The 15,667-nt window shown below is 46.7% G+C and overlaps 1 protein-coding gene across 1 annotated transcript; it reads right to left on the bottom strand.

The window, feature by feature from the left end:
• Positions 1 to 10,232: 10,232 nt before the first annotated feature.
• On the bottom strand, positions 10,233 to 15,300 carry LOC125939752 (uncharacterized). The gene is made up of 5 exons (XM_049655133.1): positions 15,165 to 15,300; positions 13,022 to 13,173; positions 12,638 to 12,705; positions 12,030 to 12,113; positions 10,233 to 10,575 (listed from the first exon to the last, which is right to left on the bottom strand). Exons 1-5 carry the CDS (start codon positions 15,279 to 15,281, stop codon positions 10,439 to 10,441), a joined length of 558 nt encoding a protein of 185 aa, XP_049511090.1. The 5' UTR covers positions 15,282 to 15,300; the 3' UTR covers positions 10,233 to 10,438.
• Between the last annotated feature and the right edge of the window lie 367 nt (positions 15,301 to 15,667).

The following is a 15,667-nucleotide window of genomic DNA, read 5'->3' as shown; positions in this document are numbered from 1 at the left end:
GATTTAACGATTTTCGTTAAAAACATGTTTTCAATCAGATATTTGCTTCTTATAATTGCTAGAGGTAACCTATTTGTTTGAGATGCAAAAAAAAATATTGCTCAAATCAGTCAAGTGGTTTGTCTCAGACAAGCGTATCTATTTTTTAGAAGTACTTTATTAGGAAAATCATAGTTCACCTCGTGCTTAAGCCTCCTCCTAAGTTATACCGTTGCACTCACCCTTTTCGCTTCGTAGCTTACGAAGCTTTTCTTTAAATAAATCAACATGATATTAATGTGGACTCTAAAATTATTCGTGTGTGAACGTCAGAAATCTACGAGAACAGGCGTAATGAAATATTCAGTTGATTCCCATATCTTTAAAGATACTGAATCATCCAGGCATGATATTTTATGTTCACCATAGTATGTATTTCTCCTACTCAGAACAATTATAACCACTGTGAGCGTCCTGAATTATCATATAAAACTTGGGTTGGGACCCTGAAAGGTTATACGAAACGTAGTATCCTAATACTTCGCTGGTCATCTTCTGCTTTCTGTGTCGGAAAAGTGTGACCACGGAGCTTGAAAAAAAGATGTTGGCCTCCGAAAAAGGGAGGGAGGTGACATTAAATATTTCTGTCATGCAGGTTTCTTCGAACAAGACAAATGCGATCGCAATATCGGAAGAATTGCTGGTTACAACAACGAAATTATTAGATTTGGAACATCAAGATTTGGAAGCCCCGAATTTCAGCTTATTAACGCCCTGAATGAACCTCCTTTGCATCAGAAATACTGTTGGTGATACACGTTTCCTTCGACATATTAAAAAAAGTTGCAGTGGCTTAGCTCGGCTATGCCAGCATATACGTAGCGTTAGCAAAGGTTCAGCTGATTATTCTTAGCTTTCCTGGTTGTCTCCTACGCTCAACCGCTAATTGCCAGGCAACTACTTCGGGATCCGATGAGTCAAGCTTCTCCGTTCTTCTGCGCTGTTGAGCAGCATTTGCGCTCTCCTTCTCCATGGCTATGCACCATACTGGCAAACGCCAGTCAGAAGCGCAGCGGCTCCAGCGCAGTGTCAGACGGCGACTGCACAGCGAGCGCGCGCCGGCGCCAGTGCGTCTACCACGGCTACGACGTCACTCCTCTGGAATGCGCAGACCGGCAGCGGTGAGTCGCGCGCGGCGGCGGCGGAGTGCGCGAGAGGTGCCGGCTCCGGTGGCTCCGGTGCGCAAGCCGTGTGACATCACTGATCCTTGCGCATGCGCAGCACGGCTCTTGATGTGCCGCGCGAAACGGGCTTGGCTAGGCCAGTGTAGCTAACGCTACAAAAGGCACACTTCGCCCAACGCCGCGCGACCTACTATACTCGTTACAGCCGGCACGTGAATATAAAAATTTTCCTCTCAACGATCAAATTTTAAAGTCTAAAAGCGTCCTGCACAACAGAATTTCTGTTGCACCTAATTCTAACACGTATTTTTTTCTCTAAATATGATAAATACCTATTATCCCTTGGCAGTAAATAGTTAATTCCATGGAAAAGTGTAAGTTCCAATGAACAGTGAATATCTATGTAGACATGGGTTACTTCAACGATATGTAGCGAAGGTAGGTCTCATATTGGAGCGCTGTGATATTGTCAATAGGCTAAAGCTCTATTTTGGTGCATAAAGAGGGAAATTCAACTTCAATTAAAATATTCGTCCATAGGCAACCTGCTTTTTTAAGTCATCAAAAATACGTGATTATGATTATCTGAATGAAGCAAAACAACAAAAAGTATCTGATTCACGTGGTGTTTCTCTCAGCGCAGCAGATACCAAGCTAAATCAGTGCAATGGCAGCGATTTGACATAGCATTCAGTGATGTCAGAGTAGGCAGTTCAACAGAATGCAGCAGCCGAATGACGACTTGGTCCAATCACCTCCCTGCCATCGACGTTGCAATTATACAACTGCAAGCGCAAAAAAAAGGGAGAAAATTTGCGCACTCGAGCTTACTTTCATTCGGGAGCTGCTCATCATGAAGAAACAAAAAAGCCGGTGAGAATATAGCTTGATTACCACATGAAATCAAACAATAGGCAAGAAAGCATGCGGGGCAATAAGGTGCGTTGATATTTACTGCAGCTACTGCGAACACTCGTTTCGGAAAAAACTGAGCCTCAGCCTCCCTTGCACCTTTGCCCTCACCCCTGTTCAAGCTAGACTACCATCCAAGGCTCCCGGCTCACCAAAAAATTCTGAGCCATTCCACTCTGTGAAGGTGGATGATCGTTGAACACACGACACAGAGGTGACACAGAATTCTGAACAAAGGTACGAACACATTTATTGTCTTGGTTGGTGGTCATCGGGACAATAGGTACGCACACACATTCTCGTATCACCTGTTTTATTATATATTGATTCCATCGTATTCGCGTATATTCCGGACTGCCGAAGAGCAACGCGCCTACGAAGAGCAACGGCAAGGAGGGAGACGAGAATGCAGTCGTCGCCGGCGGGCAGCAAACACCACCGATGAAGATCGCGCACGAAACGCCAAGCGCATGCGGGACGGCACTCTTCCTAGGCGAATTGCTCCTCGGGAGTCCGGACTATACGCGGCCTCCCAATTACGACGATAGAAGAGAAGTGAAATTCAAAATGGAGAAAGGCAACCTGTCTTTCTGGTTTTTTCCAGCGAAGCTGTATATGACTATGAGATTTGTCCGTCTGTCACCTGTACGCAGAAACTATCATCATCAGCAATGGCTCGAGCGTCGTCATCTGCTTCCACAGCTGGCTCGTTGGCGCCCCTCCTGCCACTGCTCCCCCCGTTTATCGTCGTCGTCTTCTTCCACAGCTGGTTCCATTTCCGCTCATCATTCCGGCGTAGAATTTCACTTCTCTTCGGTCGCCGTAATGGGGAGGCCGCGTTTACGGGGGTACGAGCCATTCATGGTCTTACCGTGACGGACAGATTTAATTTTGAAGCAAATTAAATTTGAAGAATCGCAAGAGGCAATGGGACAATGGCCGAGTGCGGGCTTACCGTCAGTGACGTCGTTTTCTCCGTCGCAGCTGAATGTGTGTGTAACTTCATTAAGAAACGCAAAGACGTGACCAATAACTGAGAAATACTTTAATGTACCGTTGGGATTAACCCAGTGATAAACACCGGGGCCGCACGTTTCAGCTTCACTGGTTAAGCATCTCTACGGAGTGCTTGGGCGGTGATTCTTTATATATATATATATATATATATATATATATATATATATATATAGTACTGCTCCCACTGCTCCTTATTTCACATTACTATATATATATTCTCGCGCGCACGACGGGACCACCGCCCCAAGGAGCCGGAGGTAACTAGAGACATGTGATGTTTCAATGGCACCGACACCACAGGAGAGCGGAAGGAAAGGAAACCAGATACGGAAGCTCTTGGAACGCCGACAAAGAGAGGGCGGTGCGAACGCCGACACGGCCGACGCTGGTCGGTCTTTTGGGTTAAGACCCAGTAGTCTGTTGGCAGAAACCGAAGACATGGAGGCCTACCTCTCGGGCGACACGGTGGGCGACTTCCAACAGACGTCTACGCCCCTGCAGTCTGTCTGCTTGGGCGCTAGGAAAGCCTCCCGTGACTTCTCCATCGCCTAGGAGCTGCTGGACCAGGGTGCCCGCATCACCTGCGAAGAGGCCTCCGTGTGAGCGAGGAACCGCCACTCGCTCTATGGATTGGCGCTTCATCCATCGAGCGCAACTCAAGCTCCTGCCTTAAACAGCACACATATTTGGTCACCCGCCACCTACAAGAAATGCAGGTGCTGCGGGTACGGGGAGGAGACTCTGCCGCATGTCCTATGCCACTGCATGGGGCAGAGTCAGGCAATGGCGGAGCACCACAAAGCCATCATTCGCACCCGTCAAGAAGGCTGGCCTGGCAAAGTTTACAGTCATTGCGGAGAACTAGCACGTCGGCACCACTTATCTCAAGCCCGAGCTGGTGCTGGCCCGTGGGGTGGAAGCCCTCATCCTTGACAGCTGCTGTCCGTTTGAAAACCAGCTGCGGGCGTTCCAGGAATCCCGGAACGTCAAGCAGGAGAAGTACGCCACCGTACAGGGGTATCTCCTCCAGCGGTTCCAGCGCGTAACAGCTGACGCCATCGTCGTGGGCTGCCTGGGCACGTGGGATCCGAAGAACTATCGTGTGCTCCGCAGTCTATGCAGTAGACAGTAGGTGCGGACTATATTAGTGACATGATATACTCTTCGGCGCATCTACAAAGCTCATATTTGCCAATGCTAACAAGCTTTTTTTTAGAGAAGCGTTGTTTACACCTCAAACAGATGTAATCGTTTAGATGAATAACACTACTAAGTACAACTTTTTAGACATTTTTGCTGATATTTTATTGCATGTACTTTAATCGTGTTCTCTTTTTGGTTTTGTAACCCAATGATTCTGGTGTTTGTCATTAGCATAAATAAAAATTGATCTGCTCTTACCCTTGTGCCTGGGACCTCTTTGGGTCCCAGGTGGGACAAGGGCAGTTGAAGGGCACGTTACAGGTCCCGGAGCCCACCAGCCAGAGTCCACAGGGTTACGTGTCATTGAGCTTGGACCCTTTCTGCACTATCCCCAGGGCTGGCACACATTTTTGTTGGCGGAGAACAAAAATGCACGGGACACTAGCCATAAACAGCTTCGCTATAATTATGGAACCGAAGCCGTCGACGGTTACTGTCGATGGCTTCGATGTCTTAGAAGCGGTCGGTTATAGCCGAACGCTTCTAGAAAGCTATTGCTTTATTACCAGAGCGGCACACTTGAAAGCTCGTATTTTTTTGCAGTGAGGGTATTTAGAAAGCGGTTCTTGTTTTTTTTTTGCGTAATTCCGTAGACAAAATACATCCCAGCAATAGAGCACTGCACGGGCCGAATTTTGCGGCCCGGGCCCGGCCCGGGCCCGTTTTTACATTGGGCGGCCCGCCCGAGCCCGATCAAAACTTTTATGGCGAGACCCGGGCCCGGCCCGAGCCCGGAAATAATCTACGTTACCCGCCCGGCCCGGCCCGCCATCCCTTTACCTTAAACCCGAGCCCGGCCCGAGCCCGACTCGAAACCGGCCCGAACCCGGCCCGAGACCGAAAAATACATGTTTTTCAGAGTTGAGAAGCCCGAGAATAACTCGCAGAAAGCCCGAGCCCGGCCCGGGCCCGCGTCAAAAAACCCGAGCCCGGCCCGTGCCCGGGTCAAAAAGCACACGCCGTGCCCGAGCCCGGCCCGAGCCCGTAAAAAAACTCCTCTACCCGGCCCGGGCTTTCGGGTAAGCCCGAGCCCGTGCAGTGCTCTACCCAGCAATTAACCAACACAATCTACAGTGGTACTATAGGTGGTTATACTACATAACCAGATTCCTCATATCAGTGTTGTCTCCAGCGGCCAAAGCGCTGGCGTGAAAGGCGACTGCCAACCTCCTCTCCCACCTTCTGAGCCTATAGCCACCACAGGGGGAGAATATATATACGCAAATTGCCGCCACAGCCGCCAAAGAAGCAATACACACAAATTTCCGCGCGAATGGCCGCTCGAGGCCATTATTTATTCCGCCTAATTACGAAATTAGACAGAATGCAAAAAAAAATCTGGGTATCTCCAAGAGACGGTGAACAACATTACCTTGGTTCTGTCTAGCTCCGTGGAATTTGCACATTTCTGATGTTTGGTGCAAGTTACGTGGTACACCCTGTACAAAGGGCGCGAGTGATACGCGGCTTGGTCAGCCACTTCTGCTCCTTGCTATCCTTTTGTGTACGCGTGATCAGAATTTTGCTGCTTCTGACTGACCGTCTTATTATTGAAACCGTGGTCAAGACATTTCTCATTCCTTCAGGTGTATGGTTGATGCAGCGACCACCCAAAGAGCACAAATAGGGGCTGCATTTGTAGCCGGCAGTTGCCCTGGCCAGAATGGCTCGTAGGCTGACCGTGAAAGGTGAACGAACTGGCTTTATGACGGCGCAGTCTTTTATTGCGATAGCAATTAGATGGACACTTCAACCGGATTTCTGCCGTCGGCGTCGCCGTCGCCGTGAGGTTCCCTATAGATAAAATCTTCGCCGCGCGCCGTATGCCCGAGCGGAAGCGTGCGGGGACGCACGCTATCACGGAGAGCGAACGCAATCTCTCACGCGCAAGCAAGGAAGCAGGAAGCCAGCGCCGGAGGGAGCGGAGGGGGGGAGGGGAGCGGGGGCGCACTTCTACTCTGCCAACAACCGCGCTCGTCACTCGTCCGCACCGTCTCCTATCTCCACACGGCTCTGACCTTTATGCGCCGGGCATTCGCCGCTCAGTTTCCGTTGAAGCGATAGACCGCACGTACCTTCGCCCGCTGCGGCGTATGCTTGCTGCCAGCGTTTTGACAGTCGTTGTCTGCAGTCATTCAGTGTGATCTATTCGTGTTTGTTTGTGCGCGCTCACACCACGCTTGTTCATTCAGTTAGTAATAGTCGGGCCACATTTTCCAATGCACGCTACACATGCAATGCTGCCCGGATCGGCAGTGCAGCGCTACAGGTGTGTCCCTTCGCACGCGCTGCCCACGGGAAGTGCTTCTCATCAACACCACCGTTTCATACACGCCTTCTCGTGGTCATCGAGTCTCTCTTCATGTCGGTCTACTTACGCCGCAGCACACCTGCTTACTTAATCAGCTCATGTTTACTGCAATTCATATTGCTACCAAAGCCGCTCACCTTACTTCGTTTGACATTGCTGTGTTGCTATCGCATTCATTGCTTCGCCCTTAGGGCGAAACTGTGACATTTTTTTTCACCTTGGCGCGCCCTGTGTTTCCACGTGGCGTACCGGTGTAGCTGACCAACTTTTCACGAATATGATGCAACTTCCCTTCTTTAGAAAACAAGAGACTAGCAGCATGTATGAAGAGATCATTCTTCTTTAGCCCCTTTAGGTGGTCGTCGCTGCCTGGTACACTTCTTGGTACTGCCGGAGTTGACGAAGGTGGTGCCGCCGCCACCGTTGCGGTCGGGACAGGGGCTCGAGCGCTTGTTTGTACCTTAGGAAGCTTTCGCGTAACTCATCTTGCATCTATATTTCCTAGAGTGCATGCTCCGTGTACGCCGCCTCGCGTTTGTCTGGTTGCTACATTCTGCTTCTGATGTCGTCGTCACTCTCGCTTGATGCTTTATGACTGTCCCCGGCTTCAATGGCGAGTAACAGGTACCTTCTGTTCCTGCGATGATGGTGCGTGATATTGCATATCACTCGATAGGGACGCGTTGCCCGTGGCTCTAGCATTCCGGCTTTTCGCTCCCCGCTGGTGTTGTCATGGAGCTTGACTACCTCACATCGTTGCACTCGTGTTAGATGGTGGCCCTTGGGTGGTCTGCTTGTGTTTCTTTATTGGAAATAACGTCGTAGCTCCGAAGTGTGGCCACTATCTTTGTCTGCCTTCTCCCCATGAGTAATTGCTTAGGTAAGCAGCCATCTTCTAGAGGAGCTGCATGATAAATGAGAACGGCTAGCTATAGATCAGCTTATGTAGGACCAACGCTTAGACGAAGCACACCGAAAAAAGAACGACACAGTCCTTGAGCTATCAACCATATGAGTTTATTGTTTGTTCCTGGTGGAGCGCCCATCCCAAGCAGTAAGTGAGCTCAGGCTGGTGAGCTCATCACAGACACTCACAACGTGGTCTTGGGAGGCACGGCTTTCCGAGCTGGCACTGGAAAGCCAACTGGCGACCCTGGACCAGGCCCGGCGAGCCGCCGCGGCCAGTCGGGCTCTACAAGAGGGCTCCACCCGAGATTAACCACACCACTCTTAGTACAATAAAGTTTATTCATCATTGTTTGTCGCCTTGAACTTGAAATAAAGTTCAAGGCAAGAATAAATAAACGCATACGGTAGCTAGTCAGTGCTATGAGCGTGTCGCGTTTTTCTGTGTGCTTCGTCTAAACGCTTGCCGTCCATGGTCTGAACTATGCTACAGCAACTGGCCCCAGCTTTTACATTATTGATGACTAGCCAATTGTCTTTCCCTTGCGTCGCAGTTTTCAGTAATATGCGCTTCGTGATTTCAATTCCATTTTTGGGAGCACATTATGAATCACCGTGTCACGTACTTGGTGCGACATGACTGCAGTCATTCGCTGTACCAAAGGGCAAAAATAATAAAGGTTCCTGGCTACGCCACTGACTCCTTTTGTTGTGCATGTGCGAAACTCTTGCCCACTTGGCATATCATCTACTCACGAAGGCTTCCATATCTCCGTTCAGCGTTCAACATACGCTGAGCTCTCGCTTTGTACTTTGATATTCCCTGATGAACTTCATGCAGATGAATCAACGCATCATAGTGCATTGATTCGGGCACGACCACTCGACTGCATCGGAACGCTACACCCCATAGGCGACAGGAGGTCCCGCCTATAGAACTATTTGAAGAAGCCTTCAATCTAGTGGTTATTACCAAGACTAGCGGACACCTGTAAAAAACATGTAATCGAGCTCGCTTTCTACGATTACTTTTCTGAAGGTTTGTGGCTACACCAGATCGAACAGGACTCAAACGGCACGCACCTCGACGTCCACTGCACTGTCTTCAGGGTGTTCGATACGATTGGTTTTCTTTCTTCACAGAGTGTCTGCGAGAACGAGCTGCGATCCTGTCACGTATTGCGTAACGAAACAATCTGATGAAGTTCTGCAACTGAGAGGGCACGTCATTTAGTGCTTTGAGGTTGGTATCAAGGTTAGTAGTCCATTTCCCCCCAAACTTTGCCCCGTGCACAAAAAGTTGAAACATTTCGCAGTTGAAAACGAGACAAAGCGTCTTTTGTATATTTATTTGGGGATAGCGGGTTTCAATTTCGGTAAACGCTCCCGACGTGCAGGCTGTTCGACTGAGCGGGGACCGTGCCAAAATTATGGCGCGTAGTGCATTGTGAATAAGACTTTCAGGGCATTCTTATCCTTGTTTTCGCGCAGCATGCACGATGTTCGTTTCTTTAAATTTTTTTATGTTTTTTTTATTTTTTAACCCGAGGTTTCTAGATCGATTTGCTGTTTTGCAGCTTCGGATGGCCGAGGCTGCAAAACAGCAGGATGGCTGACTGTGCCATGTGTTAGGCGGCTGCCTGAGAATAATGACAGGCAGACTGACGGTGAACGAACTGACTTTATTTTATCGCAGCTTTTATAACCTTGTACGCCCAGTGTTTCCAGGGAAAGTGTCAGTGTAGCCGCCCATTTTGGATGGATTCGATATTATACTTATAAAAGTTTAGTACTATGAATTTATTTATTTCTTATCGTACGTCACGCCGAGTGGTCAATCACAGCGATAAGGTTTGCGCAGATTCCTGAGAATTTTTTATCACGTATGAACACTATGGAAGACTAAATAAATATTTAGGAAATACGACATCTCACAAATCGTTATAATCCTTACAAATTAATTATTTGTATTGCGTAATATTAATCGGACGTTTCGCGCTTTCGCGTGAGTAAAATACCGGCTGCAAGAATCACAAAAAAAATTACAAAATACGACACCCGAATTTTATAACGACCATTTCAGTTTCCCTTAATGCCTAATAACACGTCGCTCCTTGCTTGCTTCCTATACCATGGCGCATATCCACCACGGCGGATTGGCCAAGAAGCCGGCGGTTAAACAGGTGGGTCCTACTAGTGAACCTTGCTTCTTCTTCTTCTTTCTGGGGTTTTGCGTGCCAAAACCAGTCCTGATTATGAGGCACGCCATAGTGAAGGACTCCGGAGTAATTTTGACAAATGAGTTACGGAGGCTTTTAAACCTATGACAAACGGTGAAAAGAATTTAAAAATAAAAAACGAATGATTACAAAATACAGGCACCAATGCAAGAAACATTGATTTTTGCCCTAAGGCTTGGGCTGTAGTCGGAAAAAGCAAACATGCGCGCGCTTCGGGAAGACTCGTCTTTAACTCTGTTGCGTACCGACTGCCAGATTAGGCAAGTAACACTCCAAAGAAGAAGAAAAAAACAATAAGAAACGATAAGAAAATGAGGCATCGCACGCATTTGTCAAATGCAAGTTTGGCAACCGAAGTCATTGCGTTATCAGTTAAGAGTGCAGCACTTCACTGGCGCGCAGAGCACAATCAACATTAGTTAAGTTCAACCTCCGTAGTTAGGCAGTTCTATTTGAGTAAATTTGCTGAATACATTTTTGCGCGTAGCTAAGTGATTCACGGCAATCTAAATCACTAACGAGTGCAGGTAGAAGTCAAGTTTCTGTCAACCTCGCTCTTCAAGTCTAAAAAAAATGAGCGTAGGATCTTGAATTCGGGGTACCTGGCCGCTTTATTAAAGAGAACTAGATTGAAGCAAGGAAACACACACAGTCACCGGGCGTGGCAGTATTATTTTCCTTGCCACTCAGAGGTCGTCCACGTCATTCTGGCAGAGCTCTTTCGAGTACTCTTCATAGGAAACGTCACAAATATCTTCCAGTTGGTCCAAACAGTACTGGGGAATGTTGTCTTTCACATCCTCCGAAACCCAAAGCTGACATTCTGCGACGAGAAAAGGATGGACACAAGAGCGATGTTCACTCCGATCAGTTACCTTTGTTGTTATTTGCTCATGCTCGGTATAAGCAACAATGAGAAGTTCTACGCTCCCAATAGTATGCAAAACTTTACGTAGCATACCAGAACTGCAATGTGGGCTCGTTTTAATGTATGGACGTTTCCCTTCTTAATAGCGCAAGGAATACAAAGACAGAACACAAAAGGACGGGATAAGGGCTAACTTTGAGCTAAACTTAATTTCCGGCAAACACCATATTTTTGACCGCCGTCGCGAAAAAAAAAACATAAAAGCAATATACTGAAACATTGCCTATCACACCGCTGCTCCTTCAGGTACAAAAATAACGTAACACGTGAAAGCAACCGCACGGCATAGCACATGCGCCTGCACAAAGGCGTAGACACACACATCATGATTAAAAAACACAGCATGATTTTTTAATCATGATGTGTGTACCAAACAGGAGTTTTCGAGGAACTCCACTTCACTGTTTAGTAGGGTTATCGAATACACTTAGGACTATTTTCTTTCTAGATTAGAAATCCTCAACAGCTTCGCGAGTTAACCTATTTCGGTGTTGGAATACCACTGGAGGGCACTGCAGCAGCGCTTCACATCTGCAATTGTGAAAATGACGAGCAAAGGGTGCGATTAAGGAGTTTCCTTGACAGATCTGTGGTGCTTCCTGATCTTAATACTCAGGCAGCGACCTGAGTATGCCAAATGTGACCGCGGCTCCGGCAGCTGTCAGCCGCTTTGAAGCTTCATCTATGGAGATGCCTCTAGACAACAGTCAATCACCGCAGCCTTCTGATAGAGCAAAGACAAGGAAAGCGACTGGTGCTGCAAGACAAGAAATTTCCAGACCTATCTTTTCAGACACGAGAATATATATTATTCAGAATTTAAACCTGTCATAAGACGAAGGGCAGAAAAGAGATGTGGGACACAAAACCATTCGTTCTGTGTGCCACGTCTCTTCTCTGTCCTTCTTTCTTTTTACTGGTTTAAATTCTCAAGAATATGAACCAACTCACTCAGATCGCAACTCTACTGCAATAGATATAATGTCGCAATCACTGAACACGTGCTCACGTGAGGTAACGAGAAAGCTTTCGCGCGGACAGCCGATCACCGACCGCTGCTGCATGCAATTTATCTGTCAATGTTAAAAACTGCCTGAGATTATTATCAAGCATTTACACAGGACAGCACTTTATACGTTTCTTTTTCATTTTCAGGACAAAAGTAGACGCAACCTTTTTGTCCCCCTAGGAAAGTCCTGCAACGAGATTTCTAGTGGTTTTGACGCGTCATAAAACAATAGGTTACGTCTTGGGCTGCGCAGTCAAACTGTGACAAAATAGTACCAGCACAAAAAAGAGTGAAAAAATGAATCGCTTGACGAAACGCAAACACTTGATGCACTTCTTACGATCTCCGTCGAGGGGAATTTCCGTGACGACGCAGTACTTGTAGTCCGTGTACACAAAGTGGGCCGGCGAGGAGTGTTCGGTGTCTGCACGATATGCATGAAAACTTCATTATTCTTGTGTGCTGCATCAGTGTGGCGGCCCTCTATTAGGCTTAGAATATTGCTCAATATTTTACTACAGGATACCTCGCAAGGACGAGAGCCAACGCACTTTTAAGTGTGCATAGAAATACTACCCTTGTTTCAGTGTTTGCGTCTTCTTCTTCTTCTTCTTCTTCTTCTTTCTGGGGTTTTACGTGCCAAAACCAGTTCTTATTATGAGGCACGCCGTAGTGGAGGACTCCGGAATAATTTTGACCACCTGGGGTTCTTTAACTTGCAATACAATGCAAGCACACGGGTGTTTTTGCATTTCCCCTTCATGGAAATGCGGCTGCCACGGCCGCATTTTGCGTCAGGTTATCTTTAATAACCATATAAAGTATAGATAGCGGCATAGAACACTGAGATGAGATGACCACTATTTGCTCCACACACACTTACACTAAGGGATATTTTAGAATGGTAGTGGTTTGAATGATAATAGCAGCAAATAAAGCAGCACTTACCATTATTTAGAGTGAAGACCGCCCAATCCGGCGCATCACCGGCAGATAAATGTAAAGCTACATTTTTCCTGGTGGTGTAAGAAATAGATATAGACGTTTTTATAGGCATAGTGATTGTACCAGCAAATCTTTTTTTTTATGACAACATAAGTCCAATGCTTGATAAATACTAGCACTGATATAGATCATTAGTATTGTACACATTTCAGATATACATTACATACCCAATATGGAAAGCTTTCCTCGGCAATATTCCCATTGTAACGTCAGCGTTTACATTCGCGAGTGTTCGGTTACGCGATTTGCGAGCGATCTCATATTTGGTAAGAGACCTTTAAATGACAGAATTAAGTCATAGCCTATAGTTTAAAGTGACGCATTTACCTCTCACTGCCGTTATGGCCTTTGAACATCCAGACGTAGGTGGCTTTTTTAGCGTCCATGTCCAACTCAGTTCGCTTGTTTGTCAGGCATTGGAATTCCGGATCATCGCCCGAGGTGTACACCAGCACGACGTAAGGAAATTTGTCGAAGATCTGCGAAAAAGACGTAGCGGTTTATACCGTTTCCGTCAGCTAATTAAGCAAATGCATGAAATTGAGCAAAGAAAAAAGAACCACTTTGAAAGCGCTCTTTTCTTTTCGTTTTGTTCTTTTCCTTTTTTATGGAAGGAGAGGGTGAGGAATGGTCTTTGCGAGAGAGGTACAACGCTAAGTATATTTTAGTATGGTGTGTAATCCGCTTAGTCAATTTCTGTTGGCAGAGAGAAGACGTTCTAAGGAAGGCGATTTCATAATTTCGTGCAGCAGTAAGTTTTCATATGCGCAATGGGCTTATGATAAAAAAATCTGAATATCTCAATATGCTGCCTTAGACGCCACTCTAGCGAGAATTTTAAGTGGGCATGTTAAAGTTCTCGTTATTTTAGCCTGCACCTATGACAAGTAATCTCTTGCCCTATCGTCTATCGGCTCCGCAGTGCTGATATAAATATCGGCTGACTTCCACGCTTCCACCAGAGTTCAACTTATTTACTGCCACAGAACCAGGCTCTTCCTGCTGTCATTGTCATTTTCTGAAAAATAGGTTCCTTTGCAATGCAGACAATAGGGCGTCATTGTCCACTACAGTATTGCCCATTGCGGCTTCCGAAATGCATAAACCGAAGCCAGCACTCCCATTGTCTGCCCGGGCCTACAACCTTGCGCAATTTATCGAGCGCGAGCGTTGCAGGATACCGCCGTGGCTAGCGTATCCCACTCCAAATTTCACGTTGACGCAGGTGTAGGTTACAGAATTCGGTAGATAACTCAGTATTCTGAGGTATAAAATTATTACTTTTTTTAATGATATTGGTCCGTCTCGCCAACTGTTGAATGTCACCTTTTGCCGGTTTTAGGAACGGTCGGGATTAAAAGGTAAAGAAAGTGGCTTGTTGGGCGAGTTAGTACATGCTTTTTGAGCACGGTAATGCCAGCCAACGGGAAGGAAACCGGAAAAAAATATTGAAGATGTATATACCCATTTAAGCAACTGGTACATTATAGACAGTAAATCAGGGCCACGATTTTGTAACGATGCCTTTTCCCGATGCTACTGTTTTTCGGCACTTTTTGCATTCGTAAGTGGCCGCGTTCAAATCACTTTACCACTCACGAATGCCAAAAGCGCTGAAAAGCATTAGATCGGGAAAAGTCATCGCTACAAGATCGCGGACCTGTATAAGCGAGCTCTGACACCCTCAGGAAGTGCTAATCGTATGTGTGCTGTTGGTTCTTGGTGACTATTCGCCACCGACGCCCGGGCAATACGGCCACTTCGGGACTCCCAAGCAGGCAATCGTTTCAGGGTGGCGCTGTCCACCTGCACCGTCGCAGTCATACAAACTCCTATTTGATCTCAGACATGGAGCCGGTGAAACATGGCTTGAGAAACAAAAATTATGGGATACTGGTTTAAAAAACACCGCAAAAAACATGTCTATTCAAGTGAGGCATATCGCAAGGTAACTTATTTTGTAATCATTGATAGTTACGTTACAAAGCAAAAGTTTGGGACTCTGACGCCAGTTGCGTCGCTGGCTTTTTCACGCCGAGCAGGCCGCCGCCCGCCGTTCTTCCCCACACAAAAACAACTCTGCATAATAGCTTCGCTGTAAAACTTAAGGAAGACGCAGGCAAATGTCTATGCAGCGTGCTAGAATAAAAAATAGTCAATTTCATAGAAACGGCGTTCCTCAGAGATCGAACTAATCACGTGTCACAGCAGTGCATCTCACTGTGTCATCCTTATATATTTTCTTTTCTGGTGTCATTTCGGTTAGCTGCCATTCCCCTGATTGAAAATAAGTGACAAGGCTCCATCACCTAGGCTGAGAGACCATTCAGCAAGAGCGGAAGCTCCACACCAGCAGCTTGCTCTTGGGCGTAAGAGGCCTGCGGACAGTATAACTCGGCGTTTGAGAACACGAACATTTCAGTCTTGACTAACATACGGCAATTTTACTCTTTCTCGAAACTTAACTCACCTCGAAGGCATCTGCAAGATCGCGTTGAAGCTTGTGTGGTGACTTCGACAAGACAGGACTATAAATAAACGTTGCCTGAACAATAGCGGCCGCAAACGCAATGTGGAGAGGCCCCATAATGATGCTTCGGCAGACTTTTCTCCTTCTGAACTGCCGGTACACAGCGCCGATATTTAAGTAAGTGATCACGTGATGAATGAAGGGACAAGAGACACAATTTTTAATAATATTTTTGGCTGTAAATGAAATAAACATTCTATGACGCTTCTCTAAAATTAGTATTGGGCCACAATTCAATCATTTTTTTAGGCAGTACACGCGTACCTTATCTTTCGGCTTGCAATCCCACTGAAGTACCTGCTATGCCTGATTCTTGTGGCAGGTGCTATTACTTTTGGGAAATAGCGACTTGCAATTAGGTTGGTACAATTGATAGGGGTCGTATATTTCACTCAATTCGCCGAGAGGGCAAGCCAAATTGGTTGTGTGACACTTTTTTTAGG

This window comes from Dermacentor silvarum, chromosome 8, assembly GCF_013339745.2.
Source record: "Dermacentor silvarum isolate Dsil-2018 chromosome 8, BIME_Dsil_1.4, whole genome shotgun sequence".
NCBI classification, from domain to species: Eukaryota; Metazoa; Arthropoda; class Arachnida; order Ixodida; family Ixodidae; genus Dermacentor; species Dermacentor silvarum.
This window is presented reverse-complemented; position numbering and strand designations above follow the sequence as displayed.

Coding starts and splice junctions, on each gene's coding strand:
- LOC125939752 (XM_049655133.1), bottom strand. CDS start 15,281: ATGGGGCCTCTCCACATTGCGTTTGCGGCCGCTATTGTTCAGGCAACG. Junction 13,174..15,164: donor ATCTTGCAGATGCCTTCGAG/GTGAGTTAAGTT, acceptor TCTTTTTCGCAG/ATCTTCGACAAATTTCCTTA. Junction 10,576..12,029: donor AATTCCCCTCGACGGAGATC/GTAAGAAGTGCA, acceptor TTCTCGTCGCAG/AATGTCAGCTTTGGGTTTCG.